At 55.7% G+C, this 25,431-nt stretch overlaps 1 protein-coding gene across 1 annotated transcript in view; it reads left to right on the top strand.

Annotated features, from left to right (window-relative positions):
- The window catches only part of ZC3H7B (zinc finger CCCH-type containing 7B), a 62,592-nt gene extending 41,319 nt beyond the window's left edge, over positions 1-21,273 (top strand). The window contains exons 10-23 of the mRNA XM_055328172.1: positions 171-492; positions 1,657-1,715; positions 2,507-2,606; positions 4,313-4,474; positions 6,561-6,766; positions 7,791-7,891; positions 9,884-10,065; positions 13,118-13,203; positions 16,721-16,854; positions 16,971-17,076; positions 17,218-17,326; positions 17,624-17,757; positions 17,897-18,060; positions 18,427-21,273. Of these exons, the coding sequence (XP_055184147.1) occupies positions 171-492; positions 1,657-1,715; positions 2,507-2,606; positions 4,313-4,474; positions 6,561-6,766; positions 7,791-7,891; positions 9,884-10,065; positions 13,118-13,203; positions 16,721-16,854; positions 16,971-17,076; positions 17,218-17,326; positions 17,624-17,757; positions 17,897-18,060; positions 18,427-18,673 (2,112 nt within the window). The 3' untranslated portion in view covers positions 18,674-21,273. The remainder of the gene's footprint in view (positions 1-170; positions 493-1,656; positions 1,716-2,506; positions 2,607-4,312; positions 4,475-6,560; positions 6,767-7,790; positions 7,892-9,883; positions 10,066-13,117; positions 13,204-16,720; positions 16,855-16,970; positions 17,077-17,217; positions 17,327-17,623; positions 17,758-17,896; positions 18,061-18,426) is intronic.
- The last annotated feature ends 4,158 nt before the right edge of the window (positions 21,274-25,431 follow it).

Below are 25,431 nucleotides of genomic sequence, written 5' to 3'. Positions count from 1 at the left end.
GAGAACCCACAACCAGAGGGACCATGAAGATCCCTGGCTCCTCTCCTGGGATGGGTTGGGGCCTGAGGTACAGAGGTGTCACCTTGCCTGGGACCTGCAGTACCTGATTCTGCCCAGGCCTGGGTGGTCAGGTTCTCCTCCAACCTCTCCTTCTGTTCCCCACCTCACAGTCCCTGGTCCAGGGTGGCCTGCCTGGCAGCGGTGTGCCCAGCGAGTTGCCCCAGCTGATACCCGTGTTCCCCGGTGGGACCCCACTGCTGCCACCTGTAGTGGGCGGCACCATCCCCGTCTCCAGCCCACTGCCCCCTGCCTCTTTTGGTCTCGTCATGGACCCCTCCAAGAAGCTGGCCGCCTCCGTGCTGGATGCCCTCGACCCCCCAGGCTCCACACTGGACTCCCTCGACCTGCTGCCATACTCGGATACCCGGTTGGATGCCCTTGACAGCTTTGGGTCGACCCGCAACTCCCTGGACAAACCCAACTCCTTTGTGGGTGAGGCCTGGGTGGGCACCTTCACCCCCACCCCCTTGACAGTTTTCAGAATGCCACCACATCTCCAGTCTTTGGGGAGTGGAGTTGGGATTACAGTTCAATTCAGCCAAAGCCCAGGCCCTCTCTCCCCATAGTGGTCCAGGGCCACTGCCTCTGAGTTACCGTGTCTCCCTCAGTGCTCGGCCCAGGGTGGGGCTGAGGCCAGAGGGGCTGGGTATCTTGTTCAAGATCAAACAGCAGAGCTGGGACTCACAGTATGGTGCTCTCCGCCCAGCCTTCTGGGGCCCTGGGGTCACCAGGCTGGTAGGATCCCATGGGAATGATAATAAGGCTGGGGGAAGGACTATAAGGCCACAGGCTCACTCTGCCTCACTCTGATCGGGGTGCCAGGGACCCAGAGAGGAAGCAGACCTGTCTGGGCCTTCGCAGGACCAGCTTTCAGACAGTCGGACCTAGGCCAGGGTGCTCATGACTCGGGGATTCACGAGGCTACAGGAGTACAGATATGCTTGACTCAGCCCTGGGGCTGTGGGAGACTTCCTGGAAGGCTGAGCAAAGTCTTTTTTTTTTTTTTTTAAAGATTTTATTTATTTATTTCTGAAAATACACAGAGAGGAGAGAGAGAAGCAGAGACACAGGCAGAGGGAGAAGCAGGCGCCATGCAAGGAGCCTGACGGGGACTCGATCCCAGGTCTCCAGGATCAGGCCCTGGGCCAAAGGCAGCGCTAAACCGCTTGAGCCACCCGGGCTGCCCTGAGCAAAGTCTTAAAGGAGACAACCCTCTGCTGACAGAGGGAGCAGTATGACACAGGCTTGTGTGAAGGCTGGCCGCTGAGCAGAGTAGTCAGCCAGAGGGGAGGGTGGCTTGGGTGCCTTGAAGCCCTAAAGCTGGTGTCAGGACCTTTGAGCTATGCTGAGAGCTTGGGCTTTCTTCCAGGGGCAGTGGCGGCCGTGGCAGGTATAAGGACAGGGTGCACATGCTCGGGCTGGGACATCGCTCTGTCCCTGGGCTGTGGCCTTGAGGGTAGAGTCAGGGGGTCAGCACACATAGTAGAGGATCTGTGGCCTGCGTGGTTTCTAAAGTTAGAAATGCATACGAAAAAGTCCCCAGAGGACTTCTCACCCCTTTAGAGCAGGGCAGGTGACCCCTGTGTCTTCTTGCAGAGGAAACCAACTCACAGGACCATCGTCCCCCAAGTGGTACTCAGAAACCAGCCCCCTCGGTGAGTACTTGGTGCAGATCCATGACCAGGTACCTTGTGCCCTCCCAGGGGTGAAAGGGAAGTGGTGTGGGTTCTAGAACAGAGGTGAGCCTTCTGTATGGGATGATGTGCTGCATCCCCCAGACACACCCTCAGAATGGGTGGGCCAGAGGTTGCCTCTCCCTGGCTCTTCCAAACTGAGCCACATGCTGGGAGGGTGAGCTGAGGGCACAGCCCAATCCTTGTCTGACAGAAGAGGACATTGAGGCTCAGAGGGGTTAAGGAACTTTTCCAGGGCTAAGAACATCCCATTCTCTAGACTCAGCCAGTTCTGAGTTTAGGAGAGCGCTTGAGCAGGTGACAGGCAGCCTGTGCTCTGCACTCTATGCCTAGCCTAGACACTAGCTGTGTGGCCCCGGGAAGTAACCTAACCTCTCTGAGCTTTGCCTTCTTCCTCATCTGCTAATGCCTTGGGGGCTTAGGAGATAGAGGCTGGGAGTGGGGAGGGCATGCGCACAGGACCCAGTTGAGGCCATTCCTGTTTCTATGCTTTTATGTTGGGCTTTTGCTCAAAGGAAAGGTTGTAGGACAAGATCACTGTCACCCATGCACCCCCACTAGGCTGATCCAATCCCGATATTATAGATTCTGGATCGTAGTATATGGAATTCCCTGGCTGGGAGGGTAGGAGAAAGGGGAGGGTGCTGGGCTATAGTTCTGCTCTTGGGTAGGATTGGCGGGGGAGGTCATAGAACCCCCCAACCTCTGGAGGGAGTCCAATGCCCAAGATGGCCAACCTCCTCCCATCACAGCCAGAGCCCTCCATGCCCAACACCGCCTTGCTCATCAAGAACCCCTTGGCTGCCACCCATGAGTTCAAGCAAGCCTGCCAGCTCTGCTACCCCAAAACAGGTAATGTCACACCTTCATTCCTCCACCCCTCTGCCCAGAGATACTGGGAATCTCAAGAGTGTAGCATCCCAGAATGACAGACCCTTAGTGTACCAGTCAGAGATAAGTGCAGGAAAGCAGGAGCCCCTCTAGGTATTTTGAACAGGTAGGAGTGAAAGTACAGAACAGGGGAGTTTGGGGCTGCTAGAAAGGCTGGTGGAGCGGAAGCTGGGAGCCTCCACTGGCCTCTAGGCTGCTCCTCCACAAACCAAGGACCAGAGGCGGGTTGTGCTGCTCTCACACAGAGGTCAGGGGCTGCTGGACCTTCTGGCCCATGTCATAGCCACCCACAGTCCAGAGGCTGGTGCCTGGCCATAGAGTGGAGTCCAGCTGGCTGCTGCAGAAACACGTTAGCCAGAGGAAATGCAGCCCACACCTCGTGCCACCTCTACCTATCAGTGTATCTCTCCCCTGAGTGCGTCTTCCTGGATGAATGCAAACCTTACCTGGAACCTGGATGGCAAAGGAGTCTGGGCAGTGTATTTCCTAGAGTGCCAGCCCCCAAATCCAAGGAAAGCTACAGAAGCAGTTCAGAATAGATGGCCCCTCCCGGGCAGCACTTTTCAGTACACCTGGAATCTCAGAATTCTAATCTAAGACTCATTTGCCAGAATCCCTGAGGTTTTAGTGCAATATTGTTTTAGGATGCCAGGGTTAAAAATTTTAGCAGTCTAGAATTCTCCATCTCAAGTGTACTAGAGTTGACAGGACCTTAGAGGGTGTCTAGTTGTTGTCATCCACCCACTGCAGGACCTTCTCCTTCATCCCCCTGCCACATACGTGTCACCCCTGAAAGCCATCCCACCAAAGCTCCCATGGACTTGCAGGGGCGGGGAGCAGGGCACCATCTTGTTGGATGGGTTTGCCCGTGATGAAGTTCTTCCTCACATGGACCTCAGACTGCCTCCCCAGTCTGCATACCCGCTGCCTCTGTGCTGGGAAAGCTGACTAATGCCACATGAATTGCTACACACCTGGTGCTGGCACAGCCAGATCACAGGTGGGGGTCCCCACAAGGACTATTTCCCCATCATCAGAGGAGAGGAGGTTCTGGGTCAGAAGACTTGGCAGAAGCAGGGAAGGGAGGATAAATCCAAACAGTGCCTTTCCAGGCAGGACAAGAAAGGGGCAGGTCTGTTCTCTGCTGGGCGCTGTCTTCATGACTCCTTCTAGGGAAACACTGAAACATCTGGCTTGCTGGAGAGTCAGAGTGGTGATGGAAGGGGAGGGCAGGGCAGGTGCCTAGAAGGGAATCCTTGGAGAGGGTCTCTCTTCAATCTGGGCCCCCTGTCCCTAGGGAGCATATGGCTAGGAAGGGGGTGGCAAGAATGGGCGGGAGGCCCAGCTGATGGAGGTGGGGTATTTTTTCTTTTTTTAAAGATTTTATTTATTTATTCATGAGAGACACAGAGAGAGAGAGAGAGAGAGAGGCAAAGACACAGGCAGAGGGAGAAGCAGGCTCCATGCAGGGAGCCTGACGTGGGACTCAGATCCCGTGTCTCCAGGATCAGGCCCTGGTCTGAAGGTAGTGCTAAACCGCTGAGCCACCCGGGCGCCCCTTGGAGGTGGGTTTTGAGGCAAGGCTCTGAGTCCCGCTACTCAGGCCCATCAGCCGTCATCCTTCAGTTCCACACCTGAAATCGATCTCTATCCATGTGTCCCCACAGGGCCCAGGGCAGGAGACTATACCTACCGCGAGGGCCTTGAACACAAATGCAAGCGGGACATCCTGCTGGGCCGGCTCCGGAGCTCTGAAGACCAGACCTGGAAGCGTATCCGGCCCCGGCCCACCAAGACCAGCTTTGTGGGCTCTTACTACCTGTGCAAAGGTGGGTGGGCTACGGCAGTTAGACAAAGGTGGCATTCATCGAGGCTGAATCCCACATCAGAATGAGCATCAGGCTCCTACCTTGACAGCTCCATAGACTGGGGGCAGGGGTGGGGTGGCGTGGGGATAATTCGGGATGTTCCATCCCAGCTGAAGCCCCTACTGAGTGTGAGGGTCAGCCAGGTCCCGGAAAGTAGGGAGCCCGATGTAGGGCTCAATCCCAGGACTCTGGGATCATACCCTGAGCTAAAGGCAGATGCTCCACCACTGAGCCACCCAGGCACCCTGATCAATATTAGCTTTTAAAAACTATCATGTTGTCATCATCCCCACTTCCAGTTCATGTCAACGTGGCCAGTATTTAGTGGACGTTTGTCACGTACCTTATTTGCTGTCTTTGATTTCCCAATCTACATGGTGCTGCGTGAACAGTCACGACATTGTTGAGTGCTTTAGAGTGTCACTCTTCTTTTTTTTTTTTTTTTTTTTTAAGATTTTTCATTTACTTATTTATGAGAGACACAGGCAGAGGGAGAAGCAGGCTCCGTGCAGGAAGCCTGATGTGGAACTCGATCCCTGGCCCCGGGATCACATCCTGAGCCATAGGCAGCCTGAGCCACAGGCAGATGCTCAACCACTGAGCCACTCAGGCATCCCAAGTGTCACCTTTCTGTCCCTACCATCACACATCCTCATAACTCTGGGCTAGGAAACTGAGGCCTTTATCTCCCCAGGGGACAGTAGCCCTGGGTTCCCTGGGTCAGCTCTCTGTCCTTCCCACAGGATCTTAAGGATATGTCACTTCTGGGCTACAAGGCCTCGGTCAGCTCTCACCTGCCCAGTGTGGAGGAAGTCCAAGTTCTCTGAGGCTTACAAGTCCCCCATCTATCCTAACCGCTCCCCAAACACACAGAACCCTGACTCTTTTTTTTTTAAAGATTTTATTTATTTATTCATGAGAGATGAGAGAGAGAGAGAGACAGAGAGAGACAGAGAGAGACAGAGAGAGAAGCAGGCTCCATGCAGGTAGCCCAACGTGGGACTTGATCCTGGGTCTCCAGGGTCACGCCCCCTCGGCTGAAGGTGGCGCTAAACCTCTGAGCCACCTGGGCTGCCCAGAACCCAGACTCTTTTGCACATTCCCTTGAACTTGATTAAGCAGCGCCTGGGATCTTGGGAAGCCATTCCCTACAGGGCTCCCCACTCCCTGGGTGCAGAGCTGATTCCAGCACAGAGCAGTTGGTGGTGATCATCTGTGTATCAGCTCCCTCATCCTGGCAGAAGGATGGAGTAGGGCATCTTAGAGAGAGTGTGAGCAAGGGGAGGGAAAGAAAAAGTTTCGACCACCAGGGCTCCAGGTTGTGAGCCTGCTGCCCTCACAACTCCCTGGTCCCCAGGGTTGTTTTGTTTTGTTTTGTTTTGTTTTGTTTTGTTTTGTTTTGAGGGGGTGTTGTTTTGTTTTTTAAAGTAGGCTCCACACCCAACATAGGGCCCTGAGATCAAGAGTTGCATGTTCTACCCCCTGAGCCGGCCAGGCGCCCCTGGTCCCCAGGGGTTTTATTTATTATTCCACTTACTTCCCACAACAACCCAGTGTTCTCTGTTTATGGGACAGACAGCTAAGGAATAACAGGGAATCCCAGCCCAAGTCTGCCGGATTCGAAGGCCCAGGCCCTTAACTAAGGGCATTTTCCTGGTGAATAATCAGAATGAAACCCCTTGTGTTTATTTAGAGCTTGTATTCATCTACCAACCCCCTCATCCCACCTCTTATCCTACCCCAAGCACATAAGGCAGCTTTGTGGTGGGGGTAGAGGGGTGTGACCACCTGCCCTGTAGCTGGAACACACAGGTCCCCCCACCCCCACAAGGTGCAGGGCAGAGAAGCGACCTGGCCTGGGAAGGGCCTTCCCCATCTCTGCCCCCCGCCCTCCCAGGTCCCAGATGAGCACCCCTGCCCCCCTGAGCGCCCCAGCCCACCGCGGAGGAGCTGAGCGTGAGCACCTCCTGCGACCGCGGTGTCCCGGGGGCTCCATGGGCTGCCGTCCCGCCTGGCAGAACGTGTGTGTCCTGTTGCCTCTTTGCAGACATGATTAACAAGCAGGACTGTAAGTACGGGGATAACTGCACCTTCGCCTACCATCAGGAGGAGATCGACGTGTGGACAGAGGAGCGGAAAGGCACCCTCAACCGCGACCTGCTCTTTGACCCACTGGGGGGCGTCAAGCGCGGCAGCCTCACCATCGCCAAGCTCCTTAAGGAGCACCAGGGCATCTTCACCTTCCTCTGTGAGGTACCTGCCCGCCTGCCTCCTCTGCGGGCCCCGGCACAGCTGGGGCTGGGGTGGGCCTCCCGGGCTCGAGAGCCTCTGAAGAATGTCAGTAGTGGAACCTGGGGGTTTGGGGGACCTGACTTTAGAACCCGTAGGTCCTTGCACTGTCAGAAAGGCCTGTGGGACCCTAGCTTGCTAAGGAAAGAGAGATGATCATATCCACTCTTTCCTGATGGCCATCAAAGGCCAGGCTGGGTGCCAGGCACTGTAGGTGCTCATCCTCCCCACACCTCCTCGTCTAGCTGTGTTGGCTCCAATGCCCATTATACCTTCCTGCCCACCGCCCTGCCTGTATCCAGGCCATCCCTTCTCCCTGGAGCGCCCTCCCTGTGTTCCTGCATCTTGGACCCTCTAAGACTCAGCTCTGATCCCAGCAGCTCCACCAAGTTGTCGTTAATTCTGTCCCCAGAGCTGCCACAGAAGACCCCGCTGACCCCTTGCTTCCCTGCCCGATCGGAGCATGATAAGGCCAGTGATAGTGTCAGGTCCATCTCCATGGAGTGAGAGCTCTGGATCCAGGTTGCTGGCAGGGTTGGTGCAGCTCAGCCCAACCTTGACCCATTGCATAGCCAGTCCTTCCCCCTCCAACCCTTGGAGCAGGTGGACTGGCCGCTCCCTTCAGTGCAGTTGGCCTGGCATCACAGCTCCCGGCCAGCAGCTGCATGTACTTTACAAAGCACTTGCAGTTCTGTTATGTCCTTCCTGAGCTTCACAGTGAGCCTGTGGGACAGCAGGCATGGTCACCCCAGTTTCCAGTTGGCAAAACTCAGGCTCAGAGACTTGGAGTTACCCCCTACCCCAGGCATTTGGAGTGGTGGGACCAGAGAGAGCCACAGCCCAGGTTATCTGGGAGCTAGAGCCAAAGAGGTGGGGGCTACAGGACCTGGGGTGCCCTTTCTCATTCCCCTGACTCAGCACGGCTGGCAGGGACCCAGTCTGTGCCAGGTAGCCATTCCGGGTCCCAGCCCACTCCCTCCCTTGGCAGATCTGCTTCGACAGTAAACCCCGGATCATCAGCAAAGGCACCAAGGACTCTCCGTCTGTCTGCTCCAACCTGGCTGCCAAGCACAGCTTCTATAACAACAAGTGAGTGGGACCCACAGCCTGGGCCTGGGAGCAGGGGTACACAGAGAGCTGGGGTGGTTCAGATGCCTGGGGAGCAAATGAAGCCAGAGGGTGTACCTGGGGTGTCAAGCTGAGGGGCAGAATTTAGGGCTCAGATCCAGCATCCACCTGGAACAGATGAAACCAACAGATGAGATCTGTATTCCAGGCATTCTCTCGGTATTTTAATGATCTCCTTGCTCCTGGAAGGGAGGAGTTACAGTCTCTTTTGTACTGACGAGGCTTGGAAGTAGCTCACTCAACGTGGGAGGCCACATCTCTGACTCCCATCTGGTGCCCTCCACTGTCAGTACGTTGGCATCAGACAAGTGGGAGGATCTGGGTCAGGCCTGGCACCACCTTCACTCCCTGTGACTCCCCTTGGCTCTGCCCCAGCATGGATGATAGAGCCCCGGCGTCCTGTGTCCAAATCCCAGCCTGATCAATGCTATAGCCTTTGGTTTCCCTGTCTGTAAAGTTGATGGTGATCCCAATCTCCTAGGGTTGCCGTGAGCATAATTAAAATTCCTGGTCCCTGGGCAGCCCAGGTGGCTCAACGGTTTAGCGCCACCTTAAGCCCAGGGCCTGATCCTGGAGACCCAGGATTGAGTCCCATGTCAGGCTCCCAGCATGGAGCCTGCTTCTTCCTCTGCTTGTGTCTCTCTGCCTCTCTCTCTCTCTCTCTCTCTGTCTCTCATGGATGAATAAATAAAATCTTTAAAAATAATAATAACAGGGGCAGCCCCAGTGGCTCAGCGGTTTAGCACCACCTTCAGCCCAGGGCCTGATCCTGGAGACCCAAGATCTAGTCCCACATCCGGCTCCCTGCATGGAGCCTGCTTCTCTCTCTGCCTGTGTCTCTGCCTCTCTCTCTCTGTCTGTAATAAATACATAAAATCTTAAAAATAATAATAATAAAATAAAATAAAATTTCTGGCCCATAAATCTAATAAATTTGATTTGCATTTTTTAAAAAGATTTTATATATTTATTCATGAGAGATGCACAGAGAGAGAGAGGCAGAGACATAGGCAGAGGGAGAAGAGGACTCCCCCCAAGGAGCCTGATATGGGACTTGATCCCAGGACTCTGGGATCACGACCTGAGCTGAAGGCAAACACTCAATCGCTGAGCCACCCAGGCATCCCATGATTTGCATTTTTATCTTAACTACCAGGCCATTCCTTCTGTAGCTCAGGAGAGCACCCTTTCACCCCAGCGGCTCAAAATATATTGTAATCTTTGTGCTCTCACTGCCATATTTTCCTTACTATCCCCCAAATTTACCTGGATTTAAGAATTATAGTTTGGGGCCTTTTTTTTAAAGATTTATTTATTTATTTGAGAGAGAAAGTGGGGGGGGGGGCATGAGAGAGCGGCAGAAGGAGAGGGAGATAATCTCAAGCAGACTCCATGCTGAGCATGGGGCACCACATGGGGCTCAATCCCACGACCCCAAGATCACAACCTGCAGCATTGTTTGATTATGAAATAAAAACTAAAGACCAGCAACAAAAAATAATAAAATAAAATGCAATTCCTGTCCCAGAAGAGGTGCTTGATTATGGTTTCTCTGGATGCAGGAGCAGCTCTGGTGCGTCAAGCTGGGAGGGAACCTGCGCCCCTTCCCTGTGCCCCTTCCCTGCACCCCCCCACCCCGGTGCTCCCTTCTCCCAGCCTCATAGCAGGTGACATCTGTGTCCTTCTCCTGGCAGCTCCCCCTTTGAGCTGACCCAGGATTGAGGCCAGAGGAGGACATACAGCTGGGACTGCCTGGGTATAGGACTCCCACCTCTTGCCTCCTGTGCTCTCATGATCTAGAAGCGTCACTTCCATAAGGGCAGGAACACCCAGAGAGGAGCCCCTCCCCTCAGGCTCGCCCAGGCTCAGGGAGAGTAGTCCTGCCGGGAATGGTGGGGGAGGGCAGGGGGGGTGCTGCAGACTGCATCGTGCCCCCCGCCCTCTGCCTACCAGGTGCCTGGTGCACATCGTCCGCTCCACCTCCCTCAAGTATTCCAAGATCCGCCAGTTCCAGGAGCATTTCCAGTTCGACGTGTGCCGCCACGAGGTGCGCTATGGCTGCCTGCGGGAAGACAGCTGCCACTTTGCCCACAGCTTCATCGAGCTCAAAGTGTGGCTGCTGCAGCAGTACTCAGGTGAGGGAGCTGGGCAGGGGCAGGCGGAGGGGAGGCGTGGGACCTGCTGAGGGTGGATGGGCCAGCCCGCAGCAGGTGGCAGAGGGGGCCTGAAGGAGTTCAGAGGGGCGTTGGCTTGATGGGAGACGTGCCTCTGCAGGAGCCGGTGCCCCTTACATCACAGAGGACACAAAGGCTCTGCTCTCTAGAAGCTTCCAGGCCCTGCTCTTGGGGAGCTTCCAGGTTTGAAAGATCCTGGGTTTATCCCTATCCGGGCACTGCCAGCAGAACACAGGTGGAAGAGGAAGAAGGGGCAGAGCCAGGCTGCCTGGTTGGTCATCAGCAGGTCACTTCCCCTTGCTGAGCCTCCCCTTGCCCATCTGTGAACTGGTGACCATAATCTCCATCTCAGCTGAGGAGATTAAAAGCTATTCGCTTACTCATTCATCTGATAGTGTGATGAGTGTACCTGCTGTGTGTCGGGCCTGAGCAAGGACCCCTTGAGGTCCTGGTTCTCCGAGAACATCTGATATCTGTAAGCAAAGGCAAGACAGCGTAATAAGTACATAGAAAATCCTGCGTTCCATCTGGTCTAGGACGCACGTTCCCCCCACTGTGTATTGTAATGTAATTTAGCAGCATTGTTTTGGGTGTAACATAAAATAACGGTGCATCTAACAATTGACGTCTTCTTCTTATGGTTGATGAAATAGGGTTGTGTGATTTCAGACGTGCTCAGTGCTGAGAGGAAAGTAACGCAGAGGGAGAGGGGCTCAGGCTGGGGCATCTGGGATAAGATGGTTGGGGAAGGTCTCTGTGAGGAGGTGGTATTTGAGCAAGAAAGGGTAGGGAGAGGGCCGCCCTGGTGGCGCAGCGGTTTAGCGCCGCCTGCAGCCCAGGGTGTGATCCTGGAGACGCTGGATCGAGTCCCACGTCAGGCTCTCTGCCTGGAGCCTGCTTCTCCCTCTGCCTGTATCTCCGCCCTTCTCTCTCTCTGTATCTCTATGAATAAATAAATAAAATCTTAAAAAAAAAAAAAAAGAAAGAAAGGGTAGGGAGAGAGTGCCAGGAGAGGGAAGAGCAAGGCTGGAGGCCCTGAGGCGGGAGCCAGCTTGGTACAGAAATGCTGTTTGTGAGAGTGGAGCACCTTAGTGCATGGGGGGAGGGGGGCCTGAGGTTGGTAGGGACCTGAGTGTGTGGAAGTCTCTAGGTTGTACATAGAGTCAGGATTGTTCTCAATATGATGTGCAGGGTGTGGAGGGTTTAAGTGGGTAGAGGTATATGTGATATGATCAATATTTTTTATTTATTTAATTTTAATTTATTTATTTGAGAGAGAGAACACAGTAGGGGAAAGGGCAGAGGCAGAGGGAGAAGCAGGTTCCCCATTGCGCAGGCATCCCAATACAGGGCTCAATCCCAGGACCCCAGGATCATGACCTGAGGCAAACGCAGATGCCTAATCAACTGAGCCACCCAGGTGCCCTGATCAATATTTTTTTAAAAGTCGCCCTGGCCACTGGGTGGAGGATAGAGGGGTAAGGGCGGACAGTGGGGAAACCAGGGAAGGTGTGGCTCAGGCCGGCTAACAGTGGCAGGGGTGGAAGGAGTGATCAGATTCTGGGGATATCTTGATGGTGGAGCCAACAGGAGTTGTTGATGGACCAGGTATGAAGTATGAGACAAAGGATGGCATAAGGTCAACTGCAAGGGTTTTGAGCAGAGTAACTGGAAGGATGGGGTTGCTATGTTCTCAGCAGGGGAGGCTGTAGGAGGAGCAGGTTTGGGGAGTCCTGTCAGGGTTCACTGTGGGATGTGAGAGGTTTGAGCTTCCTCTTGGACTTCAAGTAGAGATAGTGAGCAGGCAGGTGGATGTGGAAGTCTGGAAGTTCACAGGAGACGTCTGAGCTGGAGAGATCTATTTAGGAATCACTAGGAAGAAGATGGGTGTCAAGCACAGTACCTGGCCTAGAGGAACTCCCCAGTGACACATGGTCACCATGGAGCAGCATCCATAGAACAGGATCAAAAGGAAATCAGTCTAGAAAGGGACTGGAGGAGATGGAAGGAAGGCACACTTCATAAAAAGTTCTCCAAACTTTACCTCAGAGGGTGGGTTTAGTAGTCAGCAGTCAAATTGGGAAGGTCTGGGTCACAGCGTTTGGGTGGCTGCCCCTTTGCTCACTCACAGTGAAGAGCAGCAGCCCCTCAGTGAGCTAGTGAGCCGGCCTGGGCCAAACATGAAGCCCTAACAACCAGTGGACTAGAGGCCACCAAGCAGAAGTCAGGCCTGAGACCCCCACTGAGGGGGGTGGGTGTCAAAGAAGGGTGCTGAGCAGCAGACCCAAGAGACTGGCATGAAGGCAGTCACCATGCCATGCTGCAGAGCCAACATCTTTCTCCTGCATTTTCCCACTCTTAGCTGCATTTGATTCTCCTGCTCCCTGTGAGGGCTTGGAGCAGGTTCTTCTTTTATTTGTTTTATTAAGATTTTATTTATTTATTTGAGAGAGAAAGAGACAGAGAGAGCAACAGAGAGCATAAGTAGGGAGCAGAGGGAGCAGCAGGCTCCCCACTGAGCAGAGAGCCTGATGTGGGGTTCAATCCCAGGACCCCAGGATCATGACCTGAGCTGAAGGCAGCAGCTTAACCAACTAAGCCATCCAGGTGCCCCGAGGTCCTTCCTTCTGTTTTTGTTTTTGTTTTTAAAGATTTTGTCAATTCATGAGACACACACAGAAAGAGAGGCATAGACACAGGCAGAGGGAGAAGCAGGCTCCATGCAAGGAGCCCAACATGGGACTCGATCCCGGGTCTCCAGGATCACGCCCTGGGCTGAAGGCAGGCGCTAAATCACTGAGCCACCCGAGATGCCCGAGGTCCTTCATTCTTAATGCAGATTAAGAGGCCCAGAGAGGATGAGTGCTTTCTCTGCTGCCCATGTGTTTGTGTGGCAGGGCCTAGCTGGGGGCTGGGGCTCCTTCGCATGGGCCTGGGTGGCCCTTGCAGATCCCCTGCCTTTCTCTTTGCTACTCTCCTTCACATACGCCGTGTCTGGTCCCACCCTCCACAGGCATGACCCACGAAGACATCGTCCAGGAATCCAAGAAGTACTGGCAGCAGATGGAGGCCCATGCAGGGAAGGCCAGCAGCAGCTTGGTGAGGCCCTGGATTGGCATTGGGGGTAGGACCCAGGACCCTGAGGGCCATTCCCCATCCCTTTAATTGAACGTAATTTCAGACTTAGCAGAAAATTACCAGAATACTACAAAGAATTTGTGTATTCTCATTTCTGGATTCCCCAGATAGTAACCATTTTACCACATTCCACACTCACTTTGTCCTGTGTGTGTGTGTGTGTGTGTGTGTGTCCACACATAGACATATATATACAATTATATACATACTTTCTCCAGAACCATTTGAGAATAAGTGGTAGACATGATGCCTCATCACCCCTAAATCCTTTGGTGTCTATTTCCTAAAAATAAGGACACTGTCTTACATAATAACCACAGGACAGTTGTCAGCATCACAGAACTAACATTGCTATAATTTTTCAGATGATGTCCTATTATTCAGATTTTGTGAATCGTCCCCAAATCCCAAGTGACACTGTATTTATTTGTTGTGTCTCTATAGTCTCTCTCTCTCTCTCTCTCTCTCTTTAGGGATTTTATTTATTTATTTGAGAGAGAGGGAAAGCATGAGTGGAGGGAAGGGCAGAGGGAGAGGGAGAAGCAGGCTCCCTGCTAAGCAGGAGCCCGACACAGGGCTCAACCCCAGGACCCCAGGATCATGACTTGAGCCGAAGGGAGACACTTCACCAACTGAGCCACCCAGGGGCCCCTGTCTAGTCTCTTTGGATCTAGAGCAGTCCCCTGGTCTTTTTTGTCTTACATGATACTGATGGTTTTGAAGAGCCGCTATCTTGTATAAGGCTCATCCATTTGGGATTGTCTGGTTCCTCAAACCCCAGAGGTGATGTTATTATGCTCGCCTCAGTTCACTCATCAGGAGCACATCATCTCTGTGTGTCACTTTACTGGTAATCACTTGATTAAAGGTGCCTCCAAGGTAAAGGTTTCTCTACCTTGAAGTTATGTTTTTCCCCCTTTGTAATAAAAAGTATCTTCTGGGGAGGGTCCTTGAGACTGTGTAAATATTCCTTCCCATGGATCGTACCATTCCCATCCATCCCAATCCTCATCCTGTTCCTGAAGAAGTGAGCTGTGGCACTGTGGCATTTGCAGATGGGGAAACTGAGTCTCAGAGCATGCTAGAGACTAACCCAGGGGCACACTTAGTGGAATAAATGCCTGGTTCTCTGACATCTTATCCAGAGCTTGCTCTGCTCCCCACCCCCAACCAGCACCATTCCCACCACCAGAGGATTCCCCACCCATAAAATGGGGATCATAATCTTGCCTGCCATCTCCAGGGTGGCTGTGAGGGTCATAGAACCTGACCAAGCTGCAGCTTGCAGAGTCCCTGCTCCACACTGGGCCCCATGCCATCCTCAATCCTCATATCCTCCCCAAGAGGTAGGGACTGTTTTAACCGTGGATGACAGCGGGAAAAGAAAGGGTGGTCTCAGGCCCAAAAGATAGTGTGAGGTGAGCCCCCCTATGCCATCCACACATAAGGGATGACCCCCCCCCCCTCGCCAGGCCAAACCCACCCACCAGTCACTTTGGGAGAAGGCTAGGCCCCTGGCCCCTCCTGAGTGGGTGTGGCAGTGAGCCAGGGGGCAGGGCAGGCTGCCCCACAGGGCTGCCTGGTTCCTTTGGGACTTGCCCTTCTCTCTGGTCCATCATTCTGGTCCTTTTTCTTTCTCTCCCCGCTTCCTGGGTTGTCCTCCTTCTCTGTCCCTCCCTGTACTGTCCTCTTTTCCCTACCCCCTCTCTGCCATGTGGTTTGTTTTTTGTTCCTGGCCAGGATCCTGGCTGGAAAGCAGTGAGGGGCTTGGGTTGGACCTGCAGTGTTATCTTCTAAGAGAACTCTGAGTCTTCACCACCTCCTACCCCTTCTTCCTCCTCAGGGCTGCTGCCAGGGTCCCCAGGAACAGGGGCAGGCCTAGCTGCCCAAGGGTGCCATGAGAGGCTTCAACCCCCTTTTGCTGCCAGGGGCCCCACCCAGCCCACCCAAGTTGCCACTCTTGGGCCTGGGTGGGGAACAGGGCTTCTGTGCCAGGCCTGGCCACAACCAGGGCATGAGGCGTCTTGCTTGCTTGCCACCAGAGGGCGGAGTCAGCAGCACTTGAGGCCAAGGATGAGATGCCAGGGGAGAAGCTGCTCGGGCCCAGTGCCCACGGCACCGCAGCTATGCCATCCCACAACAAAGCTCCTGCCTTTCACCAGGATCCTGTCCTCAGACCACTTACCCGTGGGTGGATTAGTAACCTCTGTGAGCCTCTGCTTCTGTTCAGTCCTACCCGACCCCAGGGCTACAGCGAGGAGTTGGTGAGGCTGTACAGTTGTAGAAAGGGAAGCTCAGTGACCTGGCATGGCTGTTCGTTAGAGTAGCCCCCCCCCCCGCCCCCGCAATTCCCTCACCTGTGAAATGGTCCCCTCAGGCTTCTGTGAGAATCCAGTGGGACACCTAGAGATCAGTAGTGATGTGGAGAACCTCCTGCCTGCTCCAGCACAGGCCATGCCCTAGTTACAAAGCTCTGCTTTTACCTTGTTACCGAGGTGACATGGGGGTTATCCTGGGGCTGAGCCAGGCTGCAAGTCGTCCAGTACCCGGCCAAGGGTCAGTCAACACACGTGGACAGAACCCCTTCCTGCTCAAGGACAGGCCCTGAGCGAGGTAGTGCCAGGCACACAGGGTACTCCCACAGTAGAGAACATGTACCCTCTTCTAGCCTGGGGGAGAGAGAGCAGCCTGGAGGGGGGACCCCACATCTGAGGCTCCAGAGAGGACAGAGAGGCTCTAGGTAATGGGACAGTCAGTAATTTAGTCAACGTAGTTGGAGGAGGAGGTTGAAAGTGGCAGAAGACAAGGCTGCGTGGGCATCTCCCCCACTTTCACCGCCCCCTCCCATCCCAAGGGTGCCAAAGAACAGGCCCCCCTGCCTTCAAAGGAAAGGCTAGAGCAGAGCATGAGGATGAAGTCCAGGGCCACCCAGGCAGGCTCCTGTGCAAGTAGCTTCCCACCTGGGCCCTGCTGCCTGCCAGGCCAGCCCTCCTAGCTGGAGGAGTTGATCAACATGAGTCAGGTACTGTGGGAGCTCCTAGGATGGGTGGCTGCCACTTAGAAGAACTCCAGGGAATGCTTCCTAAAGGAGGTGGTACTCGAGCTGAGTTTTGAAAGTTTCCAGAACCAGCTTGACCAAGTCCAGAGGAAGGGCATTCCAGGCAGAGGGAACAGCATGTGCAAAAGCAGGCCATGCTCAGGGAAATGCCAGCAGCTCCAAAGAGCAGACCCATGGGGACCAGCCAGAGAAGGCAGAGAATATTCGATCGGGAATCAGAAGCCCCGTCCCAGGCCTGGTTCCCACACTGAGAGGCCAGGGGACCTAGAGTGGGGAGGTTACTTCCCTCTGGGAAGTGGTGATGGGCCGGCTCATTCTAAGGCCCTGAGTGGCCCTAACACTCCTGGAGGCCACCTGTGTAACAGACTCCAGGCCTCCGCCCTGATGCCTTTGGATTCACCGATGCCCTTCCCCCAACAGGGCGCCCCTCGGACACATGGGCCCAGCACCTTCGACCTGCAGATGAAGTTTGTGTGTGGCCAGTGCTGGAGGAATGGGCAGGTGGTAGAGCCTGACAAAGATCTCAAGTACTGTAGCGCCAAGGCCCGGCACTGGTGAGCCAGGCGCCCAGCAGGGGCTTTGGCAGGGTGGGGCCCACCCGAGCACCATGGGTAAGGAGGCTGGGGCTCTGCACTGGGCTCTCCCCAAAAAGCACCCGTCTGTCCTACAGTTGGACCAAGGAGCGGCGGGTCCTTCTGGTGATGTCAAAGGCCAAGAGGAAATGGGTGTCGGTGAGGCCACTGCCATCCATTCGCAACTTCCCACAGCAATACGATGTGAGCGCCAGGAATGGGGTGCAGGGTGGTGGTAGGAACTCAGGTGTGGGGGCAGAGGGGCCTTGGGAGGGCTTGCCTGCTGGTTGGAGCTGTCGCATAATCCAACGGACTCAGCAGGCTCACCCCACACCCACCCTGCAGCTCTGCATCCATGCGCAGAATGGCCGCAAGTGCCAGTACGTGGGGAACTGCTCCTTTGCACACAGCCCAGAGGAGAGGGACATGTGGACATTCATGAAGGAGAATAAGAGTGAGTGGGAAGACCAGGCAGGATGGGGGCCTGGCCCAGGGTCCCCTCATTGCCAGATACCCCAACTCATCAGCAGGCTCAAGAATACCTGCTCTCTCCCTTTGCCACCCAGGCCCTCCTCCTGCCACCCCTGGCCCTACCCTCTCTGCATTTTCCATTGTTGACCAGGCAGCCCGACAGCAAAGCCTGCGGTGCCCCCAGCTCCCACATCCGGGGGTGGGGGGGGCGGCGGATCATGGGGCAGAACGGATGGAGAATCCTGTCCCACCAAGCACCCTGTCCTCTCCTTCCCACCAGTCCTGGACATGCAGCAGACCTATGACATGTGGTTGAAGAAACACAACCCAGGGAAGCCAGGGGAAGGGACCCCGATCAGTTCTCGGGAAGGGGAGAAGCAGATCCAGATGCCCACGGACTACGCCGACATCATGGTAACGGCCTCACCCATGTTCGGGCCAGCCCCCAAGCCTGATCTGGTTGGGCGTTGGGGTGGGCTCAGCCACCCTGGGGGGATCGGTCTGGGCAAAAGTGTGAGGAATGGGCACCCACGGCGGCTGTGCCCCCCACCAGATGGGCTACCACTGCTGGCTCTGCGGCAAAAACAGCAACAGTAAGAAGCAGTGGCAGCAGCACATCCAGTCCGAGAAGCACAAAGAGAAGGTCTTCACTTCCGACAGCGACGCCAGTGGCTGGGCCTACCGCTTCCCCATGGGCGAGTTCCGGCTCTGCGACAGGTGCTCCCAGGGAGGGCAGGGCCGTGGGTGGGCATGGCGGGCCTGGTGGGCTGCAGGGTGGGCCTGAGAGAGCCCGTGGCCAGCCCCCATGCCCCTTGTCCTAGAGATGGCGTGCAGAGGGTGGTGTCCCAGAGCAGCTGCTCGTGGATGTGAGGAGCGTGGGGCTGGGGTGGGGTGGGATGCTGCCTGGGGCTCAGAACCGCCAGGCCCCCACCTGCAGCCCTGGGTCAGGTCCTAGAGGAGGCTGGGCCCGAGGCTGTCCAGGGAGAGGCTTGTCTTGGGGAAAGCCAAGTAGCCAGCCCGGGGTCTGCAGCCCGTGGTGGAAAGGGCGCGGGGCGTGGGCAGTGAGCCTTCTGCTGCCCACAGGCTCCAGAAGGGCAAGGCCTGCCCAGATGGGGACAAGTGCCGCTGCGCTCACGGGCAGGAGGAGCTCACCGAGTGGCTGGACCGGCGCGAGGTGCTGAAGCAGAAGCTGGCCAAGGCCCGCAAGGATATGCTTCTGTGCCCCCGGGATGACGACTTTGGCAAATACAACTTCCTGCTGCAAGAGGACGGGAACACTGCCGGTGCCGCTCCAGAAGCCCCTGTTGCCGCTGCTGTCACTGGGGAGTAGGGCCTGCTCTGGGCCTCGGGTGAAGTCCTAGGGTCAGGGGCGGGGGTGGGGACAGAGGGCCTGATAGGAGGGCCAGGGCAGGGGTGGGGGGCCGCCCTCCTCAGGCAGCCCCTAGCCCCTTCCGGGGCCCCCTCCATCCTCTCTGCCCCCACCACCTGTTGCAGACCCAGGGCCACATGCTGCAGCCCTAAGCGGTCCCAGGGTCCTCATCCTGCCAGAACCCCAGGCAGATGCCCCCACCCCCTGGGCTCCCCTGGTTGGGGAGGGAGGGGCCTGGCCCACCCCTCCAGCCTCAGCCTACAGCTTTAACTTCTGTCTGCTCCTAAAGGGGGCCCAAAGCTCAGGGCTGGGGAGCCTGGGGTCCCCACTTGAATCTGCAGCAGGAGGGTCCTCCCTGCCCTACCCTCACCCCATCCCCACCTCCCCTGGGGGCAGATCAGGACACCACAGAGGGCTGGAGGCCCCAATTAGCTTTAAATGCCACCCCAGGATGGAGCCAGGAACACAATATTGGTCGCTTGCCCTCCAGGGCCTCAGTTTCCCCTCTGGTTGGAAGAGTGGGTGGGGCTGGGCTAGATGATCTCTGGAGCCTTTCCAGCCAGGCCACCGGCCCGACCCTCCTCTTCGTGGGCCACTGAATGTAGACTAGGTCCTCAGAGTCCCTGGAGATGATTCGGCCCAGACCCCCTCATTGCAGAGAGGGAGACAAAGGCTGGGCAGGGATGGGTGACCTGCCCAGGGTCTCCAGGCCACGGAACGAGGTAGAGCCAGGAGAGGGCCAGTTGTCTGCTGGAGCCTCCAGGCTCTTGGCAGGGACAGGACCGTCTCTGAATCAGTGTGCCATGGGTGTCCCAGGCAGTGCCACCTCTGGGCTGAGGAAGGGAGGTCATGTCCGCACTCTGCAGAGGGACCGTCCCCTCCTGAGTATGGTTGTGGGGAGTGTGGCAGCATGACGCCCACTTGGGCCGTGGTAATGGGCAGGGTGCCCGTGGGCTCAGCTTCCACGTGATGTACTGGGAGGAAGGGGAGGGGTGGGGTCAGGAATGTGGAGAGAAGGGAGGTGACACTGGGCAGCAGGGGCCAGTTGGGGATCATACCCAGCCCCTTTTTCCTGGGGACCCAGCATGGCCCTCTCCCCCTTCTCCTCAGACCTAGACATACAGTTGCGTCCTAGCCCTCCCTGATTCCTGGCCTTGCCGGCTGCCTGGGACCCCAGCTGACCCCCAGCCCCTGCCCCCAGCCACCAAGCCCTGTCCCATCCCTGTCCCCACCCTCTCGTCTGCCCGTCTGCGTGTACCCCCTCCTCTCCATCCCACCCCCCGACCCATGGGCAGACCCAGCCTCCCCCAGTTCCTGAGACATTCCAGAATGTCCCACACTGTGGGCCCTCCCCCCGGGAGGAACCGGGGGCCACAGCTGGAGTCAGGGGTGGGGGTGAGACGGAGAGAATGGAATCCCCCTCATTTCTCCTCAAGCAAGGATCGATAGCGAGCAATGATGTGATTATGGGCACCCCGGGCGCAGAGAACGTTGTTCCTCTTGCTGTCACTGCCCAGCCCTCCCCAGTAACCGTGGCATGCACCCTTCCCTCTCCCTGTACCCCCCCTCGCCCCTGCCCCCAGCAGGCCAGCACCACAGAATCCCTCCCGGCGCTGGTGGCATGACTGGAGGGGAGGAGAGACCACACGCAAGGTGGGGGCCATGGCTGTGAATGTCGATGACACTTGTTTTCCCTGATCCGTGATGTTGCAGTCTGTCGTCACCAGCCTCGTTTTTAGTGTGTATATATGTCGCCCCCGTGATGCATATATACACAGGTATTAAATATATCGCTCTATATAATATTATATATGTGTGTGGTATCCAAGGAATCACTTCTAATGAGGGCTAAAGATAAAGAATTTGGCCAGAAAATGCAGCCATCCTGGTGTAATTAAGAGGGATTTTTCAGATTTGGGGGCCTTGGAGCCATGGGTTGGAGGTGGTTTGGCAGCAGGGGCAAGAGTGGCCCTGCCCAGGCCCAGTTTCCAGACCACTCCAGCCTTGCTGGGAGAGAGCAGTGGTGCTCCAGCCAAGAAAATGATTGGTGTGTGTCTCCCGCCCCAGAGAATAGGATCAGAGTCTATCTAGATTTTTCTTTTTCAACCTGTTCTCCATCCAGGAGCCCTTGGGATCTGGGGCTCCCCAGCCTGGCTAGAGCTGGATTCTCCCCCCAGGGTTGGGAAGAGAGCAAAGAGGCAGGGGGCGGAGGAGCAGGAGTACACTTTGAATGTTGAGGGTGATCATTTCAGTGGTGACCCCAACTGGGAGGCTTGGAGAGTTGACTCAGGGGCCTGTGCCCACTGCCAGCAGGCAGAGACAAGACTTCGGACAGGTGCCCCCGATGTGAGTGTCCCTTTTGGGGAAGGGGAAGGAGGGATGCTGCATTTCTCAGCTGGGCAGTAATCAATTTAATGGTCCTTTTAAAATGTCTGTGTATTAAAAATTTAAGAATACCACACTTTAATATTAAATATTCATAAGGTCTAGTATCTTGATAATAATGTAGATGTTTTAATAACAATTTTTGTCCTTCTTAAAATAAAATGAAAGAAACTTGATTCTTTTAGCCTTTGTTCTAGAAAATAAACGTGTGCACTTTGACCTCTTTCCCCAAGGTGTCACTCCTGTTCCGAGCTGCCTGGCACTTGCGTCTGGAGGCCTGGGCGGCTCTGTGCATGTGGGGCAGAGCTGCCTGGTGTGGGGCATGCCTCAAGGCGGACATTCCGCGGGCTGAGGGGCAAAAGGTCTGTGTCCCTGTGTAAACAGGGCAACCTAGCTGACCCCAGCTCAGGCATGCAGCACCTGGGCTGGCAGGGACAAGCTGTGCTGTGTACAAGTGGCCCCAGCAGCCACCCTTCACCCTCCTGCAGCCTGCCTCCGCGTGGGGCTGTCCAGAGGTACCCACGCCTCCCTGCCTTTATCAAGGGCACCATCCTGAGTTCCAGATGGCTGGCTCTGTGCCCTTTCTGGGTGTGGCTTTTCCAGGAAAGTGAGGGTCTGTGTCATGCTTTGAAATTGGATTCTTTTTTTTTTTTTTTAAGATTTTATTTATTTATTCATGAGAGACACACAGAGAGAGGCAGAGACACAGGCAGAGGGAGAAGCAGGCTCCCTGAAGGGAGCCTGATGCGGGACTCGATCCCAGGTCTCCAGGATCATGCCCTGAGCTGAAGGCAGGCACTAAACTGCTGAGCCAGCCAGGTGTCCCGTGGATTCTGACTGCAACCCAGACTCCTCTGGGCCCATATTTCTCATCTTGAAAAGGAGAGGGCAAATTGGATTGCCAATTCTCAGTCGGGGAAGCCCGTATCTGCTGGGCTGATAAACTTTTCCAGATCTCTTGGGTTGTGCATGTTGCAGGTGATGGAGGGGAATCCTGATGGGAGGGGCTGCATGTGCTCAAGAGCATGCTCTCACCAGACCACTTGCAACTGCAGGAACAGGGGTCCAAGGCCGATGAATTCTCCAAGGGTGAATCATTTGGGCCAGATATGCATAGGGGCTCAGGTCCTTGATAAATGACCAGATGAGCAAGGTTAACCACCAACTTGACTGAGCACCTTCTGTGCACCAGGCCCGGGATGTGGCATGTCTGTTCTCTACAACAACCCTGCACGTTTGATGTCCACATCTTACAGATGTTCAGCAAGGGTTCCAAGGATCCTCAGGAAGGAAACAGGAAAATGAGAACCACTGGGAACTGAGTGATGATCGGCAGAGGTCCCTTCAGCACTGATGTTCTGTGGGGTTCTCAGCACCACTGGCAGTACCGTGAAAAGCCAAACCAGCATGGCAAGCAAGGTACAACTCCGAAAAGAAAAAAGCAGACCCGTCCTCAGGCTGGAGAGATCATGAACCTGCACCTGGACCCCCCCCCCCCCTGAACTCAGAAAAATCAAAGAAAGTAAGATATGCTGAACCTTGATGCAGCTGGGGGATGAAATTCTTCAATTCTCGACATTCCCCCGAGTTCTCTTCTGGTCCTCCTTTAGCTGAGATGATCAGTTGGTAAACAGTCACTGAGCATCCATTCCATCTCAGGTCCTGGGAACACAGTTACTGAAGAAATGTGGCTTCCCTTGAGCCCACAGTCTGCCAGGGGATACAGACCTATGTGGGAGAATGTAGGAAGGCAGGACAGGCACAGCTCCAGGTGCCAGATCAGGGAGGGCTTCCTGGAGGAGGCAGAGCTGGAACAGAAGCTGACGAAGATGGTTGTATCACTATCCTCTATGCACACTTACTGTCCTGCACCTTTCTTTTTCTCTCAGTTGTATTTTGTGTGTGCATCTCCAAGCCCCGATGTAAGCTAGGTATTTATGATCAGTGGCTGACAGTTTATCCATCAAGGAGCCAGAGCTGGCTTGAGCAGCCTCTAGTTACTGAACACAGGTCCATTTCTGGTCTTCATGCCTGTGGGAAAGGGCCACAGTAGGCACCACCACCACCATGGAGCCCCAGCAGGCTCCTCCTCCCTACCTCTGGGGAAGCTGCTGCTAAGGAAAGGCCAACTGGGCAGGGAGGGTGGCTGCCAGAGACCTGCAGGGGGACTCTGCACCTCTCCAAAGAAAGCCCTTGAGGTGGTGGCCAGAAACTGTGCCCACTATTACCCCCTTGCCAGGGGGGCCATCCCCAGCAGGCATCAGACCTCTGAGTCAGGAAACCCAAGGAGCACAGACAATCCCAACATTCCCACCTTGAGGTCCCTTCCAAATGTCTCCAGGTTCCTCTGCGGCCTCCTCTCTCCCTGTCTCTCTCTTCTCCAGCCACTCAACCCAGCAACCCACTGAAGTAACCCCTGTGTGACCATAGGTGATGCTGCCAACTGGACGCGCTGGGGGCAGAGTAGGGGTGCCACGTGGACTGACTTGCAGTGGCATGAAAATCCCCTAAAGGGGGGGAACCTGCCTGGCCGGGTTTGTTACTTAACTTTGAATCCCTCACAAGGTCTAGGCTGGTGCCAGGTATGCAGTAAGCACACATGGTCTTAGATGCTTAGTACCTTTGTACAAGGAAAGGGTTCTACAGAGAGTTCATGGGAACAGATTTCCGAGGATGAAGTGTCATTCAGCAGGTGGGTATTGTTGAGACACGTAGGACATTTCCTGTTGCCCCTGGAATCCTGCTCCTTGCACCTACCCACTCCACCTTTGTGGTAAGCCAGTCTAGCACAAGAGTGGGTTTTCGAGCCAAGGAGCAGTTCAGTCAGCCCCAGCCTGCAAATCCCAGGTCAGCTTGAGGCAGCCAGCCCACCAGGCCCACCTCACTCTCACCATCCAGCATCTCAGAAGCAAAGGACAGTGGAAGGATAAATAAGAAACTAAACTCATTTACAAGGAAGAGGAATGAGGAGGAAGGACAGGAATAGAAATCCAAAGTGTTGAACTTGGAGCCTGAGACTAATTTTTAATTAATTGGGGAAAAGAGCAGAGTTTGGGGAGAGCTATTAGGGAGGATGGGTGGGCAATTAAAGGACAGGCTGAGGGCTGTTGGGGAGGCGAGAGGCCAGAGGGGTTCCTGGAGGGGTTCCTGCTTCTGTACAAAATAGAGTTTGGGAAAGTGGTAAAGAACTGCCTAGAAATCATCTACGGTGCAGGGGAACCAAATGCTTATTGCATCCAATTGGGAGTGTCAGAGACATGGAATGGGCGTCGAAAGGAACTTCAGAGGTACAACACTGAAGAGTCTGGGAACTGAGATCCAGAGGAGCCGTGCAAGCTTGTCCAAGATCCCACATCAGTGTGTGGCAGAATCAAAAGCCCGACCCCCCTACACCCCCACCTCACCTGCCGAGTCTGATGTTGGTCTTTGGTGGAGGCGGACATACGGAACCTTGGCTTTGACCACAAGCTCAAGTGGCCTGGGGACCACAGAGGCCAAAGTCCTGCTGAGAGGGCCAGGGAGCAAACAGCCAGTTGCCACCAAGGTCTCCAGGATGGGCTGGGAGGCAGGACATCACCCAAGACAAGTCTGAGCCGCTCCCTTTCAGTGGTGCTGCTCTGTGGGCCCACCCAGGGCTTGTCTGCTGGGCACCTGCCTCTTCCCCTCCCTGGAAGACCACAGGAATCCCAGGCTGCAGGTTTTCACATGTCTTTTAGGAGAGCAGGCGTCAGGCTCTGCAGATGGCGCAAAGCCCCAGTTAGCCACGCCACACGCAAACCTGTGTGCCTTGCAGGACGCACGGGTGTCAGACTGTGCCAACAACCTCTCGAGGCTCCCAAGCTTGCAGGTGAAGGCGTGATCCCCCTTCCTGTGCCTGTCCGTGCCAACTCAGAGTGCGACCTTCGTGCTGTGCTGCCCGGAGCGCCAGGGTCTCCGGTCCCAGGCCACACTGATTTCCATGGCCGGCCCTGCCCTCTGTGGCACTTGGCCACCAGGGCCCCTCGGCCGAGCGCGCCTGGGTGTGCGGCGCATGCTGGCTGTGGGCGGGGAGCCATCTCCCTGTCTCACCTGGCAGGCCTGGTTATGGCTCCCAGCCTGGGGGAGAACTTCCCTTTGCAAAGTTAGATAACAGGCCGGGCTCTGTCAGAGGATTGGCGCGGTGGCTCCACGTGCTGCGGCTGGCGCAGGGCCAGGCCCGCCCTGCCAGGCAGCGGGAAGGGAAGGCCTGGCTGCAGCCGGAGCTGGCGGGCGGCCGAGCCGGGGGTGGACGGGTGGGCCGGGGCCTCTACTGCCCATTGGCTGCCTCGGGCTCCCGCCCCGCCCGCCTCCAGAGC

This window comes from Nyctereutes procyonoides, unplaced genomic scaffold (assembly GCF_905146905.1).
Source record: "Nyctereutes procyonoides isolate TBG_1078 unplaced genomic scaffold, NYPRO_anot_genome, whole genome shotgun sequence".
Taxonomy (NCBI): Eukaryota; Metazoa; Chordata; class Mammalia; order Carnivora; family Canidae; genus Nyctereutes; species Nyctereutes procyonoides.
This window is presented reverse-complemented; position numbering and strand designations above follow the sequence as displayed.